Below are 20,102 nucleotides of genomic sequence, written 5' to 3' on the forward strand. Positions count from 1 at the left end.
CTTAATCTTACTTTGCGTACCAAATAACAAGAAGCATTTAAGAGTCCGCGTCCATTTAGGACTGTAAGAAAATGATAATTTTACTGATTCACCCTTTCCCGCCAATAAGCCCTTATTTGCATAACCCGGATATGATCATCTTCTCTGTGTTGTTTTTCGTTCGTTTGTTTGTTTGTTTTTATGTCTGTTTTCGCTCAGTAAGGAAGGAAAGCTCGCTGCTCTGCATTTAAGTAGGAGGCATTATTTCAGTAAAGCAGAGTACACGCTCGGCGTTCCTCCTGTTTCTGTCCCGCCCCGTCGTGAACTCTGCTGGAGTGGAAACAGGAAGTGGAAACCATTTATTTTTTATTTTTGCGCTCGTATCTTCAAGGATGGCGGCAAATGAGGCTGACGAGGAGGCGACCGTCTCTCTGGTGGACGTGCTGGAGGAGGACGAAGAGCTGGAGCAGGAAGCCTCCGCCGTGCTCGGAGGCAGCGACTCCGAAAAGTGCTCTTATCCAGAAGTGAGGAGGTTTTTCATGTCTTCGTTCGGGAATGTGGGCGTTTCTAAACGTGTCCAAAAGTTTGTAGACACCTGCTCGCTCACCCAGCGTTTCTTCTGAAGTCGAGGATGTCAGCTAATAAGAGCTTCGTCCCCCACATTGCTGCACTAACACCCTGCACCCTTCTGAGAAGACTTTAAGCTAGGTGTTTGGAATATTGTTGTTAAGATTTGATTGCATTCAGCCATGAGAGCATTAGGGAGTTGATGTACTGATGTTGGGCGGTTAGTTCTGGATCACAAACTCCACTCCACCTCTTCCCCAAGGTGTTTTCCGGAGCTCCATCACTCTAAAGAACACGGTTCCTCTGTTCCGCAGCCCAAAGCTGGGGGGGCTTTGTATCTGTTTAGTCGACTCTCGCTGTCGGACGTGGTGACCTTAGGCTCATGTGCGGCTGTTCCAGAGCCTCCCAACGCAAGCCATGCTTTTCTGTGGAGATGAACATGCGCATGTTGTTTGTGTAACATGTGTGCTCGCAATGGCACCTTAAAGAAGTTGAATTCGTTTGAGTAGCAGTGCTGTCTGGATAATTTGGGACATTAGTTTAATGAAGATGCGTGGGGATAGCAAGCTCAAAGTCGCCTGAGTCGACGAGACTGAAGTTGGCTTCTTATTTGAATTTCTCGTTCCACCTTAAATGGTGCTCCTTCGAAAGTCGTACAGAAAGTGAACAGTTCGGTTAATATCAGACCCACAGTGCGCCCATTACACTGAGGACAGTGATGTGGCTAAGCTAACAGACTGGGGCTAGACTTCGTCTCCTCCCCAAAGCAGACCAGACGCTTTTCTTTGAGCACATGAATGCGCTGTAAAAACTCCGGCTTAACTTCTGTTGCAGACGTGGATGCATTTGGATGAACATTTGCACGAAAAGAAAAAGCACAAGTCGGCCATTTTGTTTCCTTTTAAAGGGAAATTCCGCCGATTTTTGTAAATTTTCACACAATTCAGCTACTGAGATGTAAAAGACTCAGAGTGGATTGATGTGAAAATGGTTCATTATAGAAAAAAAGCTGCCGACTCCGGTTTCTTTACAGTGGTGGTGACGGGAACCAGGCGTCTTGATGTCTACAAAGAGGATTTAACTTTTTTACTTGCTTCCCAAAACTAACATTTATTATGTTAATTACTATGAGACGGTGTTAAATCTGGGGGTACTATTTTGCCCTTACCTCAACATACCGTGTAAAACAACATCACTAGCATCAGGCTGATTTAGAGGAGGGTAATATGACTGACGGTTATTGTGATGAACATTATGCTTCTCTGAGCATGTTGCGGATATTATTAGTACTTAAAGGATATTAACCAACTGCATGTTTCATTAAAACAGCATAATTACTCCTGTTTAAAGGGTTGCTTTAAGAAGCACTAAACACCAATTGTGATTTTTAATCAAGCTACATTTTGACCATTCAGCTAGACAAGTTTTGAATGATTCAACACTCATTGAATCCCACAGACGTGGCAGATAAAATGATATAACTATGGATGACCGTGACTGCGTCTGTTGCCTAACCTTGAAGCACACGAGTCGCATTAATACTAGGCCTGTATCATTCAGTGGATATGCAGCATAGAACAAGTAATTAGGGAAAGACTACAAAATCTGTTTTATTTCAAGCTAGTGTTCATGTAATTTTCAAAGAAATGAGCTTAAGTTTATTTTGTTCCTGTTTCTTTAGGGATACGTGAAGCGACAAGCTCTATATGCATGCAACACCTGTACACCAAAGGGAGGGGAACCTGCGGGGATTTGCCTGGCCTGTTCCTACAAGTGCCATGAGGGCCATGAACTATTTGAGCTCTATACTAAGAGGTACACCACTGTCTATCTGGAGAGATGTGCTCACTGCTTTTTATGTTTGTATATAGCACTGGTGGTACTGATAAAATTCACTATGACAGTACTTTTAAATAGATGATGTGATGTCCAGCATTACTTTTCTAAAAGCTGTAGAAATTATATTTTGTATAAGAATGTAGTATTTAGTGCATACATACACACATGTGATTTAGGATGTTTTGCTTTGTAGAAATTTCCGCTGTGACTGTGGAAATGACAAGTTTGGTGAGATGGAATGCAAGTTATTTCCAGTGAGTGCTTTATTTTAGTCCTTATAAAATGACATCTGTTGTTCTTGTGATCGTATTTGTGACCTTGTCTCACTCTTATCACAGGAGAAAGAAAAAGCCAATTCTGGAAACAAATACAGTCATAATTTTTTTGGCTTGTATTGCACCTGTGACAGACCTTATCCAGACCCTGAGGATGAGGTACAAGTTTGAGTGTTTTTTTGTTTTTTAAAAACTGCTTCACTTTGGATTAATTAATGAAAGCACTGTCTCTCTTGCCTTTTTTAGCTTCCTGATGAGATGATCCAGTGCATCATCTGTGAGGACTGGTTCCATGGTCGGGTGAGTTCCACACCAGATTGTGGTTAGGTTTGCAGGTTAGCATGTTAGTTAGCGTGTTGGTTTGTGTCTAGTGTATAAATGAATCCCTTTAGCTTGCGGCTAGAGCATATCATCTGCGGTGTATTTAATCTATTAATCCCAACTTTTATTTAATGTTGTGCTTTTATCTCGCTCCTGCTCTCACTCGCAGCACTTGGGTTGTGTGGTGCCAGAAAGTGTGGAGCTCCAGGAAATGATCTGCGAGTCCTGCATGAATAAATCTCCATTCCTCTGGACCTATGCTGCCCATGTTGCAGGTAATATATGTATATATTTTTTTCTTCAATAAAAACATGTGCCTTAAATTAGAAATTGTATCCTTGTGGCTAGAGTATATAATCTAGATATAAATTATAAATCACAACTTTAAATAAAAGTTGTAAGCACAAATGTATTGCGTATTCTAGAAGAATGTAAATTCATGAGTATAGAATGTTTGTAGGTGTTCTGTTGACAAATAAGTTCTTGTACATAATGAAATAAGAAACTGAAGTTGGTAAATGCAGCAGTAGACTAAATACAACTGCGTGTTCTGTATGTCTTGTTGGCAATTGGCTTTATGGAATTTGACAATGTTTCCATCAGTGCCTCCTGTACTCAAAGTATGTAAAGCAGAGGAAGAAGGGAAAGTAGAGGTGGAGCACGATGAAGACGAAACTAAGCCAGAAAAAGAGGTTTCAGAGAGCACAGAGGACAACAAGGTATCATGTCTCTTGAGATTGAAGTGAAATATATTTGAATGATTTTACTGAAATTAGAGGGTTGTTTAGTGTAAATTGATCATGACTTTTTGCTAAATGAAAACACTAAGATGTGCACATTGTCCACATAATATCATTGCTCACCACAAGATGGCAGTACTCTTCTCCAAACTTAGTTTGTAATTGTAGATGGCTGAGCTTTGAATCCTAAGGATGATGTGTCCTTGTCGTATGAGGTTCTTTTCAGCTCTTACGTGACTCGACCCTGAAACATGTTATTTTGTTTACTTAGTTTATTATTTAGTCTGACATCTTGGGGGGTTTACTGGTAGGTGCTTTGGGTTTGTCAGTATCACGTTCATGTTGAGAATGGTCCACCACCCAAATAAAATCTGGTCTGCGGAGGTCTTGTGGTGGTCTCTTTCCATTGATTGACAAGGAAGAGGGCTGATAATTTGTACAGCAACAGTTGTGCTACAATCTGTAACTGTTCACCTACAAAGTGCACCTACACTTAGTACCCTATTGATGACTATAAGCCTGTCCAGCTGGCAGTCAGCTGACTGGGCAAGTGATTTTCCGAGCTGCTATCCCAAATTTGTTTGTCCTGGGATACTAGGCAGTTGTTAATGTTGGACCCTGCCCACAGGACCACCACTGAGTAAGTATTATTTTGGTGGTAAAGCATTTTCAGCACAGCAGTGTCACTGACAGGTAGTGGCTGTAAATGTAGAACCAAAATACATCTACAGTCATATGCAATTGTTTGCATGCTACTTGTTAAACTGCATGTTTTATTTTATAATTAAAAATAAGTTAAGCTAAGTCATCTACAGAGAACAAACATCTGCACAATTTAATACACAATCACTGTTTATGAACTGACTTAAACATTGGGGGGTAAAATAATAAAATGGCATGTAGCATATGGTGTGGGTTTTTTCCCCTCTCCTCCCAGTATGTTAAAGTTAAATTGTGCACTAAAATGTGCAAAAAATGTAATTAGGTTTGTTCCCTGTAGAGTAAGTTTTCACCTGGAATATTAAGAAAAATGTCATTTGGCCTTTCATTGGACAAAATAGATAAAATGAACAAAGTGTTTGGATACTCAAGAGTATTATGTAGGCGTACCTAATAAACTAGCAACTCGGTGCAAGTATTGCCTGTAGTTGTCTTTGTTTTGTGAAACATGCCCACTGTCAACCCACACTGTGCTTCTTCACATACAGCAGCAGGTGGAGGTGAATGGGACAGCGGGCTGTAAGAGGAAGCTTCAGGAGCTCGAGGACACTTCGGCTGAGGGCTCATGTTCAGGCTGCAGGCTCGGGGAGATGAAGGCCTCTGGGCAGAGCAGAGCTCAGCAGGGGGCTGTGTTCTGGCCGTCCGCCTGGCGCACCAAACTCTGCTCCTGCACCCACTGCAAGGTATGACACATCAGGCTTTGGAATAAATAAACCAGTGTAGATTACAGCGTCCTGCTGACTGGGCTTGGAGCTTCAATGACACCATCCCTGAGAATAGACATTTTATGCATTTGATAAATGTACTACTCGAATCATATTGAAGGAGCAATCTCATTTGTTTTCGTTGCAACGTTTTAGGTTTTTGCAATAATTTTAACACTAAACATTTGAAAAATATTAAAGAAGGTAAAAGGGTAAAAAAGGTAAAAACTTTTTCTAAATGGAAGCATCACCTTAGCAGTGGAAAGAGTGGTTTAAAGAAGAAGTTCTGAATTGAATCAGATTTCATTTGAATGGATGTTTTGTTTCGGATGCATTTGCAGTCCTATTTACTAGAATAAATTGTGAATGTGTTTTTGGCTATCTGTCATTTTAGTTTTGGACATTCTCCACCTTTTTGATTTATTAGGAGATGCTCTGTTGGGGTTTTAGCAAATTATTTGCTGCTGACTTCATATTGAATTCAACCTAAACAAGGCTCTTGACCACAGAATCTGTTTGTGGATGCTGGAGTGGCCTTCCTCCTGGATGAGACTGATACTGTTCTCGCCTATGAGAACAAGGGCAAAACCACAGAGCAGGCAGGTGGGGTAGAGGGTCGTGACCCTTTGATGTCTGCTCTGAACAACCTGAATCGTGTTCAGCAGCTGGAGATAATTCACGGTGAGACTGAATACTGTTTATTCTAAACATTTTTAGCTCTGTGCTAATCTATGTAGTGAACACAGTAAGCATATTGGATTGTTCATAAGACTGAATTGCTGCTAATAAGCAAGGTCATGATTATTGTATTTTCTATTCCATGTCTCCTCCCCCCTAGAATACAATGACATGAAGACAGAGTTGAAAGATTACTTGCAAACATTTGCAGCAGAGGGCAAGGTGTGTTGTTATTTGTGATGTCTTCTGAAAATGACTGAGCTGTTGCTGTTGTATTGCACCTTACCATATGTTTCCTTCCTTGCGCAGGTGGTAACCCCCGAAGACATCCGCCACTTTTTTGAGCAGCAGCAGACTCGTAAAAGACGACGGGCTAATGCTGGACAATACTATTGTAGTTGAACCGTCCTTGAGCAAATTCGTACTATAGCCTGCCAGCTACATGTTGACCCAAATCTTCCTGACCCCTCAGTCTGCCCATGCTCAACAGCACCTCCCCGAACCGGTGTTTTTTTTTTTTTTTTTTTTTTTTTTTTTTTTTTTAAATACATAAAATATGCAGGTGTGAATCCAGAGGCCATTACAATCATTTGATTTTGAGCTTGTAAAGACTGGTTTATGTGTCTGATTGGTAACTCCCAAAGATTCATTTTTTTTCTTTGAATGATAATTTTCAGCAGGGTAGGAAATGGAGCTGCACAGATCAGCTACACATTTTAGTGGTTGTGCATTTCAGGGCTTATTTCTGATGATCCAGCATCAGGTTTCCCACTTCTATAGTGACCTTTGATACTACAGTAGAAATTAAGACTGATACAGGAACGACAGTTCTCTATGCCTTGTGAATATTTATATTATATATGCCCATTTATTCCTCAGGAGTTCTTCTCTCTTGTAGCAGTTAATAATACAGCCATTTTATACAGTTACTAACTGTTTAAAAAGTCACATTCCTTAATCTGTAAATCCTTGTGCGGTGGTAAATAATGAAGGTTTGTGAATGTGATGTGTTTGGGGCCAATATTAGTAAAGCATTTTGCTTATTAGCACGTGGAAAACCCTCTCACACAACCACTTAATGATGCATATCGAATACCTTACCCAGATATTATGTAATACTTGCATGGGTAAATGCTAAAGGCAAAAGCCCCAGTTAGGATGTTTTTTGCATGTTTCTCTCTGGTGTTGGAAGTTTGACTTGTCCTGAACAGATTTCAGCACAGTCATTACTTCAGCCAGGACATTGACTGGACAGATCAGTGCGTGTTTTATTCAAGGCGTTCAGACTGGGGCTCCAAGTGTGTCAGGCCATTTGATGGTTGTGACCAAGTAGTAGTTTTATTATAATTGTTTTATCTGTTTACTTTGTAGATCTTCTGTTACTTTGTACATGTCTCTTTGAGAAATAAACATAATACTTTCCCTTTGTTTCACTCCTCTGTTTCAGTAAAATTTAGTGTGATATAGTTAAGGAACCTTTTCCAACACTCAATACAAAGTAGCAACTCTTCTTGGACAAAAAGCTGTAAGGAAGATTTCAAAAGCTTCTGTAATCATCATAATCTTAATGCGATAGATCAGTGACCAGACTTGTCAGGGTCACGCACCATTTGAGCTGGCTCTGGCAGGCTGTCTTCAGGGATTAGACTACAGCTGAAAGTAGAGACATAATACCAAGCTGTGTGAAGTCAGTGCTTTCTATGTATATAGACACGTACACAAAACTGCAAAAAAAAGTTGTGCTGGTCAAATTGTTTTGTTGACTTTCTGAGAAAAAAGTTAAAATCCTCTGCAGATTTTAAAGCCCAAATACTGTTTAAATTTAACATTAAAAATTAAAATGTGGCCTGTGCAAAAGTTGTTTTATCACTCAGCCATTTGCTTTTAAAAAATAGTTTGATCCCTTTAGAGAATGTAGCAGCTTACTGAAACCAACAAAATGTAATTTACAAAATACATGCTTAAATCATATTTTAAACAATATAGTTTCATGATATTTTTGGTCACTGCTACATAATAAACTGCACATTACATTGACAAGCATCAGTGCTTGCTGTGGGAACCGCTGTATTCATAAGGGGATTAAACAGAATTACTCAATGTGATAAAACTGGCCTTCTCCATAAATCTTTGAAATACTAATTTGTCCATTTTTAGTTTGCCTCACTCTATGAAATAATCTAATACACACTGAATAAATCCTTAACAGCCCTCGCTGCAACAAGCAAATACATCAAACTTTTTTGATGTAGGTTTGTGATTTTAAAATGTAAGTGGTTTATTCCCACGGCTGCATTCCAAAGTCTGACCCTACTGATTTACAGTAGAATTCCACAAATTTTTCTAATCAAAAATTTCTTCTCAGGATAACATGATTCAGGTTGGTTTAATGTGAAATGCTCTGTTTAAGGGCACTGTAAGGCAAAATGGCACCCAAAGAGATATTAATTGTTCAGATGTACCACTTTTACCATTATCAACATTACACATTTTACCAGTTTCACAAGTTGTTTTGGAAAGGAAAAAAGGATACTTTTTTGTTGTAGACGCCTGGTTCCTATCAGCACCAGCACCACTGTAAAGAAAGAGTTGGTAAGGTCCAAGAAATGAACTGACCCTTGCATGGTTACTATCAAAGCTGTTTATTTTAAAGACGTTAGTCATCTAATTGCAGATTTAAGATCACCATTATGCCCCCCACGGAGAAGAGTAGAAAAATAGACACTTCTCACAACTCCATACAAGAATCTAAAAGAAAGCTTATTTTTTTATCCTGGTATATATACACCAAATAGATGTGTCGCATATTTGTTATATAGATATATATATATAGATATACATAGATATATCTATATATATATATATATATATATAAAAAAATCTTTACACTTTACATACATCAAAACACAACATTTCCGAGGCTTCTGATCAAAGGTACCAAAAAAATCTTGAAAAATATTCTTTTGAATAAACAAAACAAAAACAGAACACTGTACATTAAGCACTGGCTACAGTTTTACAAAGAGACTGGTTGACATAGGCTTGTAAAAATGGCTTGCATAAGACATAAGGGGTCAGGAGAAAGCCCAGCCTCCGGCAGGTAAGGCACTCAATTTTCTCCATCAGAGAGAAAGCAAAAGCAGGAATATTGAGATCACAACTAAAACGGTCAACTTCCTTTACCCCCTCACACATCCATAGGCAAACCTTTCATTGAACCCAGCCATGCAGCAGTCAGAAGCTAAATAACTCGATGCCATGCAAAAAAAATAAAAATAATAATACTTCAAGGGTTAGGAATGAGTGTATTGTGCATTGCGTCTTCAGGAAAGACAACTTGCGTGCAAAGAGTGACACTGGGGATAAACTAGCAGGACAGACGCAAAGCCAAGAGGGCCACTAAATCCACAGCAAACACAAGACACACCGTTATTAAAGAGTGAACTACTTTAAAATGTAGTGCAACTGGTACCTTTCCCTGTACATTCTTTCATTCTGTCCAGCCTGGGTATTTACTGTATGAAAATATCAACCTATCCCTAAGCACTTTCAATGACTTGCAGCTGAGGATGTGCTGGTTTGATACATTTTGCTAAACTAATCAAGACCTCAATATATAAATCTTTTCTCCCCCAAATTCATAGCAGAACCCAAAATGTAGTGCTGTCTTCTCAAAGACACCCACACCATTGCTTTTGCTGGATTGCCCAGTCTTTGCTATTAGCTTTTAAGGCTAAAAGAAAAAAATTAGCTCTCATTACCTGCTTAAATACACCCATTCATCTAAAACACAACAAAGTTAATGAGCTCTGGAGAAACTCTAATAGGCTGGTTACTCTTTATGCTTGTAAGAGATATATGTCCAAAAGTATCCAGACACCCCTTCTAACTAGGGAATTTAGCTACTTTAAGTTTTACCCACTGTTAGAATAATCTCCACAAAAAAGCACTGGGAGGCTCTGGATCAGCCACACAACCCTAAGGTCACCTTGTCCAATGCTAACGCTCAGCACTGATCTGTAGAGCAGTGGATCTGCGTTCGCTAGTGATGGAGCTCTTCTCTTATGCATGAGTGCTCCAGACCTAAGCAGGCAACATCAGTACCTGACCTCACTGACGCTTTGGTAGTTGAATGCTGTGAGAATATGATTGCAGTGTTCCAACATCTAGTGTAAAGCCATCCCAATTACCTATTAATACCTCTGATTTCCGAAGATACATTGGATGAGCAGGTGTCTACAAACTTTTGGACATACAGCATAGTAATATCAGTAATATCATCCCTGCACCGTGGTATTTAAAATGGCCTTAGTGATTTATCACAGAAGATTACCAATGTCCACTGCATACTCTTCAGTCTAAGGCCTGAACAGCTCTGTGCGTAACTAAACCATGTGAGATAAAAAAATTATCAAACTAAAATACCCTCCAAAAATATCCATGTTGAAACATTTTATGGTTTATGAAGTAGGGGACAGACACGCAGAGGTAACTCACAAGAGCAGACACATAAAGAACCATAAAATATAAACAAATTGATGATTTAAATGTCTTTGCAAAGAGGTTCCAATAAGCCCTTGAGAATTCATAGCAGCAAATTTGTGAAACAGTTGCTATGTAAGCCTGCAAGTAAGCAGCAGTTGCAGCAGCTTTGTTATTTACACACTGCTAATTGGCCTTTGTAATGACGGGGCCAAAAACATTTCGATGGCTACTGCAAAAGCTCTGGCTGCTTTTACGCTAATGCACCTCAGAAGGTAATTGAACCGTTATGTGTGGAAATGTCAGTCGCTTGGCATTTTTATGTGGCAAAAGAAATGGACAAATGCTGAAACAGTTTTGATGTGACAGTGGCTGCTCAACTTGCACTAGCAAAATAAACAAAATGCTGGGTTTCCTCTTCAATTTATTCATCAACGTGTGATGGAATAAACACTGAGTGTCAGGATGTACAAACACAGACAAAGAATAGTGTCTCTCTCGTGCTATTAGCATGCTGCACTCTGCCTCAGTCTGCTTAAATCGTCGGCTCTCTGAGGATCTGTGCTGCAGCTTAGGGATTGTCGAACTCACTTCTTCCTCTCCTCTCGGACATTGATTCCGATACCTGAACTCAGGATATTGATCAACAGTACAGATCCAACAAATTTTTTTTTGATATCTCTCTGTATGTAATGGCTTTGGATCATCGTTCTATATCTAAGGTGACACAAGGCTGTAACTACACTACCGTTCAAAAAACTGGACACACCTGAGTGTTTGTTTTCTTAAAGAGCCCAAATTGATCTTCATTGTTTTTTTGGCACAGAAGACTGAGCTGTAGTTGGTAAACTTCAAGCTTCAAAAAACACACTCCCAGTCTATTTAAAAAGATTTCATTTCAAAAACAGCCCACTCAGAATTTTTTTTGAGAAACCCTAATATGTTTACATATATCTGTCTATTAAGGCTAAAGAACTTTTGCTCCACCTATTCATGCTGAAGTTAAGGAGTTCCAACCCTGATTGCTTTCTCAATGAGGCACAATACGTGGCAGCCAATCAAAACCGAGCTCGTTTACATACATCAGTCTTAAATGCACAGTAACAAAAACCAGCCTGTTCAAAGAGGCAGAGGTTGGAAAATAATGTAAATGCCAATTACATCAGTTTATGATGCATAAACCCATGTAAATGCAAAATACTGGCTCTTTAAAGACATTTGAATTTAAAGGCTTATGCTTAGAAGTTTGAGTTGTTTCAAAGACAAATATTACAATGAATGTTTAAGTCAAAAAATACTTTATTTTAAACAATGCTTTCTGAAATATTCAGTTTTCATGAGGAACGTCAGTAAAATTTAGAGTTGGCACCAAAATTATTATATAATCCTAAAAATGGTGTGTCTTAATTAGGAATATCTGCACACGTTCATGCATTTCTGCCAATCAGAATGATTGGTGTCAGAAGGGTGGACTGGGCTTTGAGTAGCTCTATTTCATAGAAAGACAATATTTCCTTCTGGAGTAATTCTATGGGAGTTATTTTACAGCTCTAAAGTCTTCATTATTAATGTCAATTGTGGAAAATAGTTGGAAAAAAGGAATATGTTCAATATGAGTAGGTGTGTTCATGTTTGACTGGTAGTGTATAAAACAAAAAGAACAAATAAGTAAGATAAGTGAAGTGCATAAAACAGCTGTCTATACTGGATCACTTTAAACGTTCTTGATTCACAAACTATCAAATGTGGATCAGTTACATCTTGCTAACAGAGATCTGTCAGTTCCTGCGCCAGTATACTGGAACAGTGTCTCCACACCAGAGCCTTAAAACACAGGGATGATGACTGAGGCCATTTGATCCCCTGGAGTCTAGAAAGCAGCACTGTCAGGGCCGGAGGCACTAGCTGCTGAGGGTTTGTGAGAGCAGCCTGGATGGAAGGCCTGTGATGAGCATTCCGCTTTTAGAAAAAAACCTAAAAGATCAAGAGAGAAAAACTTCAACAACATTATGCTAGGCCTTCATTTGCAGGAAGAACTGTTCCAAATCAAGACAAAACAACTAGCCACCTTGTGAAAATTGATGTGAAGCATAACTCTGATCCTTCTAAACTATTTACAGGCAGCATCACTGAAATAAAACATTTATTTAACCTTCTGTTCATCACTTAGCACTCTGACCTTTCCACCATATCATAGAAGCTGTGACTGTTCTCAAAAGTATAACAAAATGCTATGCAAAAAATGAATAAAATAGTAGAATGAAGAGAAATTGGTTACTGCAACACTTGAAAGATGTGATTTCTGATTACTCAGAGATTGTGTTTGGAAAATAATGCAAAGAAGATCTGATAGGAGTGATGCTGGTGGAAGAGAACAAACGAAACCACAACAGCGTGAATGGCAGGACAGCTAAAGAGAGGTAGAGTGTAGCAAGCAAGACTCTAAGCTTACATTGCAGTAAGCCAAAGTTCATGTGACTTAAAAAGCCAGCCAAGATAACAGATGATTACACCCCACTGGCTCCATGTACAGAGCAGTTTCACCCCTTGATCAACTCAACGGCAAAAGAAACTGTAAAACATGCAAGTCTCACATATTGAGGCCAATCCAAAAGCGCCATAGTGACCAAACAATCCATAACAAATCAGGAAGCGATGAATGCTTACAAATAAGCCAGAAAAGAATGAAAATGAAAAAATATTCATGGTATTATAGCAACTACTGAACTCAACACTCCATCCACTGTGCCAAACAAATGGATAAAAGAAAACAGTGATGAGAGCTCTTCAGGATGAGCTCTTAAATGAAATGTGATCACTGCAACATATCCCTGATACTAAGACATTCCACAGGTGTTGCACTTGTGTATCATAAAAGACCATAATATTACAGTACCATCAAACACGTGATAGTCTGTTCACATGAATATCAAAGCTGCATATTTAATGCATCAGTAAGTGAATCTGAGAAAGATCCTTTTCTCATGAGGATAACAGGAAGAGAGTAAACTGAGGTGAGGTTCAAACAGCAGGGGGCGTTTGATAGCGTTAACAGAAGCAGCACTCAGAGATGCGCTCTTTTTTTGGTGTGAACTTGCCAAACATAGAAAATTAATCATTTGAGGGTGGAATGCAGGTATAATGTGAGGTAATGCTTCTTACGCCATGTCTAGTCCTCCAGAAAGGCAATATTCCCTCTGCATCCTTAAGTTCATAATTTAGTTTTTTTCTTTTTTTGCAGAATCTGTTCTTGACATCATAATTGTTGATCATTGGTTGAGTAGAAGGATGTGCAGGCATCACTCAGAGACTAATAGCACAAATGCACGTCCACTGCAAAGATGTCGAGATTCTAAGGTTGGTTTGGTTGAGATCTGTCTAGAGGGTAAATGAAAGACCAGAGGGGTGAACTCACATGTTAACGACTACCACCCATTCACCTACTTTCTGAGTGGAAATGCCCTTCAGTAATAGAAGGGGGAAAGAATGACTACCTGAAACAATGAAAGATGAAGAATGTCCAAGCAGAGAACGAAGACAAGTGAAAGAAGGACAGGAGGAAAAAGAAAACACTGACAGACACAACAAACAAATGTCTACTGCACAGGTAATGGAGCTTCTTTGCAATTGTTATGCCTGTTGCACAGCCTTATAAGAGGCAGGGGGATTTAATTTGTTTTCCTCTTTATGTTCCAGCCCAGTTTTTAAATCACTCAGGCTAATGTACAAGCCTGTTGCAGTGGATTACAAAAGCTATTACTGCCGTTCTCCCTTCAAACAACGAGGGAACTATTTGTCATGGACGAGGCGAAGGCCTCTGAGTGTGTTGTTTGTTGCCTGGGCATTTTTCAATTTATTCCTAAGGAATGGTAAAACGCATTTGTCTATATAAATAAATAAGTCTCCCCTCATTCTGCCACAGCTCTCACTCAAAGGCATGGAGATGAGAGTAATGGAAATGCACAGTGATGGTTCTGCATCATTATGCAGTTTGGGAGACTACGTAAGATGGGGTTTCATTTCTGTTCTGATTGTCAGTTGCACCTCCTGTACAGGCAGGGCTACAGGGGGAACAAGTGAACCTTAGTTTCAGGCGTGAGGAAAAGAACTGCAACATTTAGATACTTGCTGTGTATCCCCCTCTCTTTCTTAGCACCCAACCAAACCAAGCTCTTACATAAGGCTTTCAATCCATATGTAGTTTGCGTCTTGAGCCTTTTGAGATAAAAAGTCACTCCATGCTTTAAGTGCCCTCATTAACACACATAGCTGCTGTCCCACCACTGAGTATGAAGCGGAACAGGCCGGGGGGTGGAGGGTGGTGGGCGTTCCTCAGTCTTTCTCATGGGTCAGAGTGCAGACTTCCTGTAAAGGTATTCTTGTTTATTAGGTGACCTACGGTCCCGGCCCCCCATTCCTCCCTCTTCCCCTGTGCCGCCGGTGCACAGACCCAGTCCCGGCCCATCTGTGCCAGCTCGACGGCCCTGTGGCCACTCATTGTATGGCTCAGAGGAAGGCCCTAAGCCACTAGTAAGGTCCGTTTCTCCTTTTGGCTGTGGCCTCTGACTGGCCTGCGCACTGGCCCCCTGAGCAACCAGGGCCAGGTCCAGCCTCTGTGGTGGCTGCTCCAACACGTCCAGGCGAAGGCCCTCAGGGGGTTCACCAGCGTACACAGGTGGAAGATGCCCACTGCCCGTGGGCCGGCTGTGGATATAAAGATCTGGACCGGTGTAGGGCGGCACATGGCGTCCTGAAAACTCATATAAGTCAGGCTGCGGACCATCGGCCTTGGGCTCAGCCGCGTGCCGCTTGCGTGAGGAGTGAGGGTGTCGGCCAGAGTAGCAATGAGAGATTGGAGGAGCTGTGGAGACGTGAGGGTGCGAGTTGTGAGCCTCAACCTCCATAGTGACCTCAGGGAGGCGCCGATCCTTCAGGCTCATGGCTGACACTCCAATGGCAATGTCTGGCATGAACTCACTGATGACTGGCTCCATGTTCTGAAGGAATCAGCAGAAGTAAGAAAAACGATTTGCCTGGTTGGTTGCATAAAACTTCACATGAAACATTTCTCAAGTACACATTATATGGTATGGACAAAATTTAGCTTTCACCTATGCAGCATGCGTCTCATTTTTTACACACACACACACACACACACACACACACACACACACACACTTATATATATATATATACATATATACATACATACGTACATACGTGTGTGTGTGCGCGTGTATATATATATATATATATATATATATATATATATATATATATATATATATATATATATATATATATATACATATACATACATACACACACACACACACACACACACACACACACACACACACATACATACACACACACACACACACAGTGTTGGGGTAATATGGTACAAAATAAGGATTTTCAATAATGTAATGTAATGCTTTTTTCTTGTAACAAAGTATAATGTGTAACTTTGTTTACATGTTTAAATATATGTCACATAGTTCCTTACTTGTGTTACTTGCAAGATTCATGCTACATGTTGCATAGGGGTGTTTGGCAGATGTGTGTTATTACAGTAGTCTTTTTGTATGATTTAGACAAGCAGTATTAATGACACTAACTGTGTGGTATAAGCTTCCATTAAATGTTATTATATTAGCCTTTTATCTCCAGCACTCCAAGCTAAAGATGGAAACTGTCCCAAAAATTAAAACATAAAATATTTGAGAATAAATTGTATATACTTTTATCAAACTATTCTGCTAACGTATGAAAATATGATTCAAGCCCACATCTCTTAAGTCTGAATGAAACATCAAGTGAAACATCTCGTCAGCACATCTGCCACCACACTCCCAATACTTACCCCCTGTTTTTCTGGGTTCAGGCTCCTCCCCTGTGTGTTGGTGCAATCTGGGGGTAGGGCCTTGGCTCCAGGTGGGTAAATGGGGCTGCCCATTTTAGAGGATGGCTGTCTGTGGAGCAGTGAGTGGTTGCAAGGGTAGGAAAAGGAGCGAGAGGGAGGCTGGCTGGGCACACGAGGCCTCCAGCCGGTCCTGAGCTGCTGCTGGCTATGGCCTGGTGTGGAGGGCGGGTGGTATGGAGGTGGAGGTGGTGGTAGGGGTGGGTGGAAACCCACCAAAGCTTGCAGGTCTGTGAACATGCTCTCCACCGCCGGTGTGCTGTTGACCCGACAGCGACCTGACTGGCGCACAGCCAGGACAGGGCTCTCGTCTCCAAAACGCTCCTCAGGGAAGAATTTGTGCGGGTTCTGAAAAAGAGTTTACAGAAAACAACTATTACTCATTGGATTCATTTGTGCTGAAGCTATATTAAAACAAACACTCTTTAGGCTGTATGTATTCGAACACTTCATGACGAGGTAATGTCTTTTCCAAATTTCATTTGATTTGATTCAGGTCTGGTCTTGCTCGCCACTCAACACTAAGCACATGAAAAATGATGGGAACTCGAACTACAGCTTTGCACCTGAAAACACTCATAGCAGAGTAACAATACCATGGCGATTGAGCTAGTGAATGAAATGCTAAAGAGAAGAATGATACAAGGAACATATAATGCAGAACCTGCAGTAAACAATTCAAGAGGCCAAGTGAAAAACTGGGCCCCATTAATTAAAGCATGGATGGAATAAAATGTTCTGAAATGTTTTTGCTTAGCAAATTACTGCATGCACAGATGCAAACAATATGGACATTACACAATTGCTCTACATTGCACACTCAATGTTGAGTAATGTCACGAAGACACAATTTAAAGCATTTTTCAGCGACACTCCACATGATGTAGCAATTGACAAGAAAACCACAACTGTGTCAGTCGTATTTGTGCCTTTTACTAATTTTCTTTAATAGCAATATTAACATAGCATACATTTAAATACATCATAGTGAATTTCATTCCCAGCATCCAAATAACCTACTGATTTTTTACCTGGGATGCAGTACAAAGCACAGACCATTTACCGAGAAAAAAGGTTGTTAGATTCGTTACCTGGAGTAGTTCTGCAGCTCCATCAGGCAGGCCAAACTCCCTGAGCACACGGATCTGAAGCTCATAGCTGACTGTAGCGCCCTCACCGCAGTTTAGTGCATATGCTCGCTGCACCTGGTCTGTGTGCCTTAACTCCTGCAACCGACGAATCATTTCCTTCACCACTGCCAGCCTCGGAACTGATGTACAGACAGAAAAGAAATATGAGAGAGAGAGAGAGAGAGAGAGAGAGAGAGAGAGAGAGAGAGAGAGAGAGAGAGAGAGAGAGAGAGAGAGAGAGAGAGAGAGAGAGAGGAGAACTTTAATTGGCCTATTAACTTTCATGCGTTCTATTTAAACTGCCCCTTCTTTTTAAGCTTCACAATAATGTCTGAAAATAAAATCAAAGTTCTAGACACAATGCAGTAGAATGTGTGTTTGGGGGGGACATTGGAGAAAGGAGGAGATGGGACAGAACTGACTTCTACAGACTTTCAGGGATTTGCAAGTTGCTTTAGAAAACAACCAAATGTTGTTAACGTATTTACAAAAATGCACTGTTGGGTAAATGAAAAACCGAGGGTGCATTAATGACTACCAAAAGAACAGTCAAAGAAGTATTTTAGATTCTTGCTGAAAGTGTTTTAGTTTGGTGCTAAAATGAAGATTCACCACCTACAACCACCACAAAGCTTGCCAGCTACCGAGGCCATCGTTTTCACCCACATGCCAAGCCCACAAAACATCTATAAAAAGCCTTGAACAATATCTTCCAAAGCCTTTCACAGCAAATTAACTGTTTAATATGAAAATATCACCTGAAGCACCGAGGCATTGGACAGCCTCAAAGGTAAAGCCACAGCTATCTGTCTAACTCATCCATAAAACTTAGCAAGCCTTACTTTGCTGTCAAACATGTACACCTCATTTCTTTCATGCGTCCGATTCTGAAGCGCTCTCACCAGTCCCTTGACCAAGTGGAAACAGCAGGAGGTTCCAGCCATCTGGAAATCCCTAATTAACTCTCTGGACCTCTGAAAGTGGATATGTGAAAGCCTTAAAATTAAACTTTTACTAGGCGACCCTAAAAATAAACATTATGGTGTTATCATGAAGTCCCAGCAGCGACTGTACTCTCTAAGAAGGCTGAGGTAATTGGGCATGCCAGCCAAAATTCTCAGCACCTTCTACAGGAGTATAATCGAGAGTGTTCTTACCAGCTCCATCACAGTCTGGTATGGAAGCTGCACTGCTCAAAGGCTCTCCAGCATGTGATCAAAACGGCACAGTCCGTCTCAAGAGCAGCCTTCCCCTCACTACAGGACATTTATCACACTAGGGTCATCAGGAGGGCCCAAAACATCATCAGGGACAGTACACACCCCCAGCACAGATTCTTCACACTCCTACCTTCAGGCAGATGCTACAGGAGTGTGAAGTCCAGGACTACAAGACTGACAAACAGTTTCTATTCACGGGCCATCAGGCTTGTGAATACCTCACTCACTACTTCTTCTGCCCTCCCATTCTGACCAGTTTAACTTTGGCCAACCTTGCATTCAATAACTGCACCTTACATACACTGTACCGCTGCTGTCAGAACACTACTGTTTACATCTGTTACTTGCAACATGTACTCTTTATATACAGCTGCTCTACATACTTGCACATACGCACATGTAACTTTAATTTTTCTTTCAACTTTGCATATAAAACTTTTTTACTGTTGTTTTTAGTGTTATTCTTATATTTTCTATTTTTTTCTATTTTCTTCTAAGATGATATTAAGATTACATTTGGTGAATGGAGGAACAGTAAAGTAAGAATTCCATTGTACAGTGTAACTGCCTGTTCTGCTGTGCATATGACAAAACTCTTGAATCTTAAATCTATAATGTCCATTAAACAATGTCCTAAAAACAGGCAACATGAACGAGTGACAATAACAAATCCAAAATGTTACCATTATAATCAGCGAAGTTGTCTACACAAATTGCGAGCAGCAGAACATGATCTTCAAAATGAAAGAGGAGAAACTTCCCCATGAAGTGGAGAAAGGCTTCTATAACCTTCAGGTAAACAATTTGGAGAGGAATTGCCAGAGTGCCAGAAGTTAGAGGTGAATACTTTTATTTTGTGTCACTGACTGATTAGGAATACTTTAGTAAACTTACCAAATACAGGTTAGGAGACCTGACCAACACCAGAGTGGTACAATGCTACTGAGGTTAAATTAAGGATAAAACATACCTTGTGGTACACTTTATTAACTCAATGTCCTGAAACCACAGCTGGACAGCTCCATCAAAAAAGCAGCTATTTTCTGATAGGTCCATGATTTGCTTACATTTTTATCAGGCTACAATAGTAAGAGTCCTTGGGCAAGAATCCTAACTCTACATTCACCTACATCTGTAGCACAATGTAACACACACACACACACACACACACACACACACACACACACACACGGTCTCTGTACAAGAGCACCTGCCAAATGCAGAAATGTAAACAATTTTGTTTGTTTATTTTCGCAATTTAAAATATATCTAGCAGCAATGACATAACACTGTCTACTGATAATGACACAAATTAACTGAAACCAGCAGTGGTATAAAGTAAGGGTTCCCAATCACAGTCCTGGTAACTCTTTGCTCTTTACATTTTTGTGGTTCCTCTATACTACACACCTGGCCCAGCCAACAAGGCACTTATTAATAAGTCTTAATGAGTTGACTCATGTACTTGATAAAAATCAAGAACAAGAATGCGCATAGAGTTGGGTTGTTAAAGCAGGACTGGGA

General features: G+C 40.3%; 2 protein-coding genes across 3 annotated transcripts in view; one reads left to right on the forward strand and one right to left on the reverse strand.

Annotated features, from left to right (window-relative positions):
* Positions 1 to 88: 88 nt before the first annotated feature.
* Positions 89 to 7,254, forward strand: ubr7 (ubiquitin protein ligase E3 component n-recognin 7). 2 transcript variants are annotated; one of them, XM_017682829.2, is made up of 11 exons: positions 89 to 503; positions 2,228 to 2,361; positions 2,579 to 2,639; positions 2,724 to 2,819; positions 2,907 to 2,960; positions 3,151 to 3,256; positions 3,585 to 3,700; positions 4,933 to 5,124; positions 5,655 to 5,826; positions 5,984 to 6,045; positions 6,133 to 7,254. In XM_017682829.2, exons 1-11 carry the CDS (start codon positions 372 to 374, stop codon positions 6,223 to 6,225), a joined length of 1,218 nt encoding a protein of 405 aa, XP_017538318.1. In that variant the 5' UTR covers positions 89 to 371; the 3' UTR covers positions 6,226 to 7,254. The 2 variants fall into 2 exon arrangements, with proteins under 2 accessions (XP_017538318.1, XP_017538317.1); XM_017682828.2 differs by having other exon boundaries at positions 92 to 503; positions 4,930 to 5,124.
* Positions 7,255 to 8,449: 1,195 nt separating this feature from the next.
* Positions 8,450 to 20,102, reverse strand: part of btbd7 (BTB (POZ) domain containing 7) — a 56,383-nt gene continuing 44,730 nt past the window's right edge. Inside the window, exons 9-11 of the mRNA XM_037537780.1 lie at positions 17,320 to 17,498; positions 16,172 to 16,576; positions 8,450 to 15,302 (exon numbers count right to left, since the gene is read on the reverse strand). Coding sequence (XP_037393677.1) covers positions 14,655 to 15,302; positions 16,172 to 16,576; positions 17,320 to 17,498 — 1,232 coding nt within the window. The 3' untranslated portion in view covers positions 8,450 to 14,654. The remainder of the gene's footprint in view (positions 15,303 to 16,171; positions 16,577 to 17,319; positions 17,499 to 20,102) is intronic.

Source organism: Pygocentrus nattereri, chromosome 4 (assembly GCF_015220715.1).
Source record: "Pygocentrus nattereri isolate fPygNat1 chromosome 4, fPygNat1.pri, whole genome shotgun sequence".
Classification (NCBI taxonomy): Eukaryota; Metazoa; Chordata; class Actinopteri; order Characiformes; family Serrasalmidae; genus Pygocentrus; species Pygocentrus nattereri.

What these genes read in the sequence shown, in the direction of transcription:
- ubr7 (XM_017682828.2), top strand. Translation starts at nt 372, where the DNA reads ATGGCGGCAAATGAGGCTGACGAGGAGGCGACCGTCTCTCTGGTGGAC. An exon ending in ATCCAGACCCTGAGGATGAG is followed by an intron (nt 2,820 to 2,906) that starts GTACAAGTTTGA and finishes TGCCTTTTTTAG; the next exon opens with CTTCCTGATGAGATGATCCA. An exon ending in GCTCCTGCACCCACTGCAAG is followed by an intron (nt 5,125 to 5,654) that starts GTATGACACATC and finishes TCTTGACCACAG; the next exon opens with AATCTGTTTGTGGATGCTGG.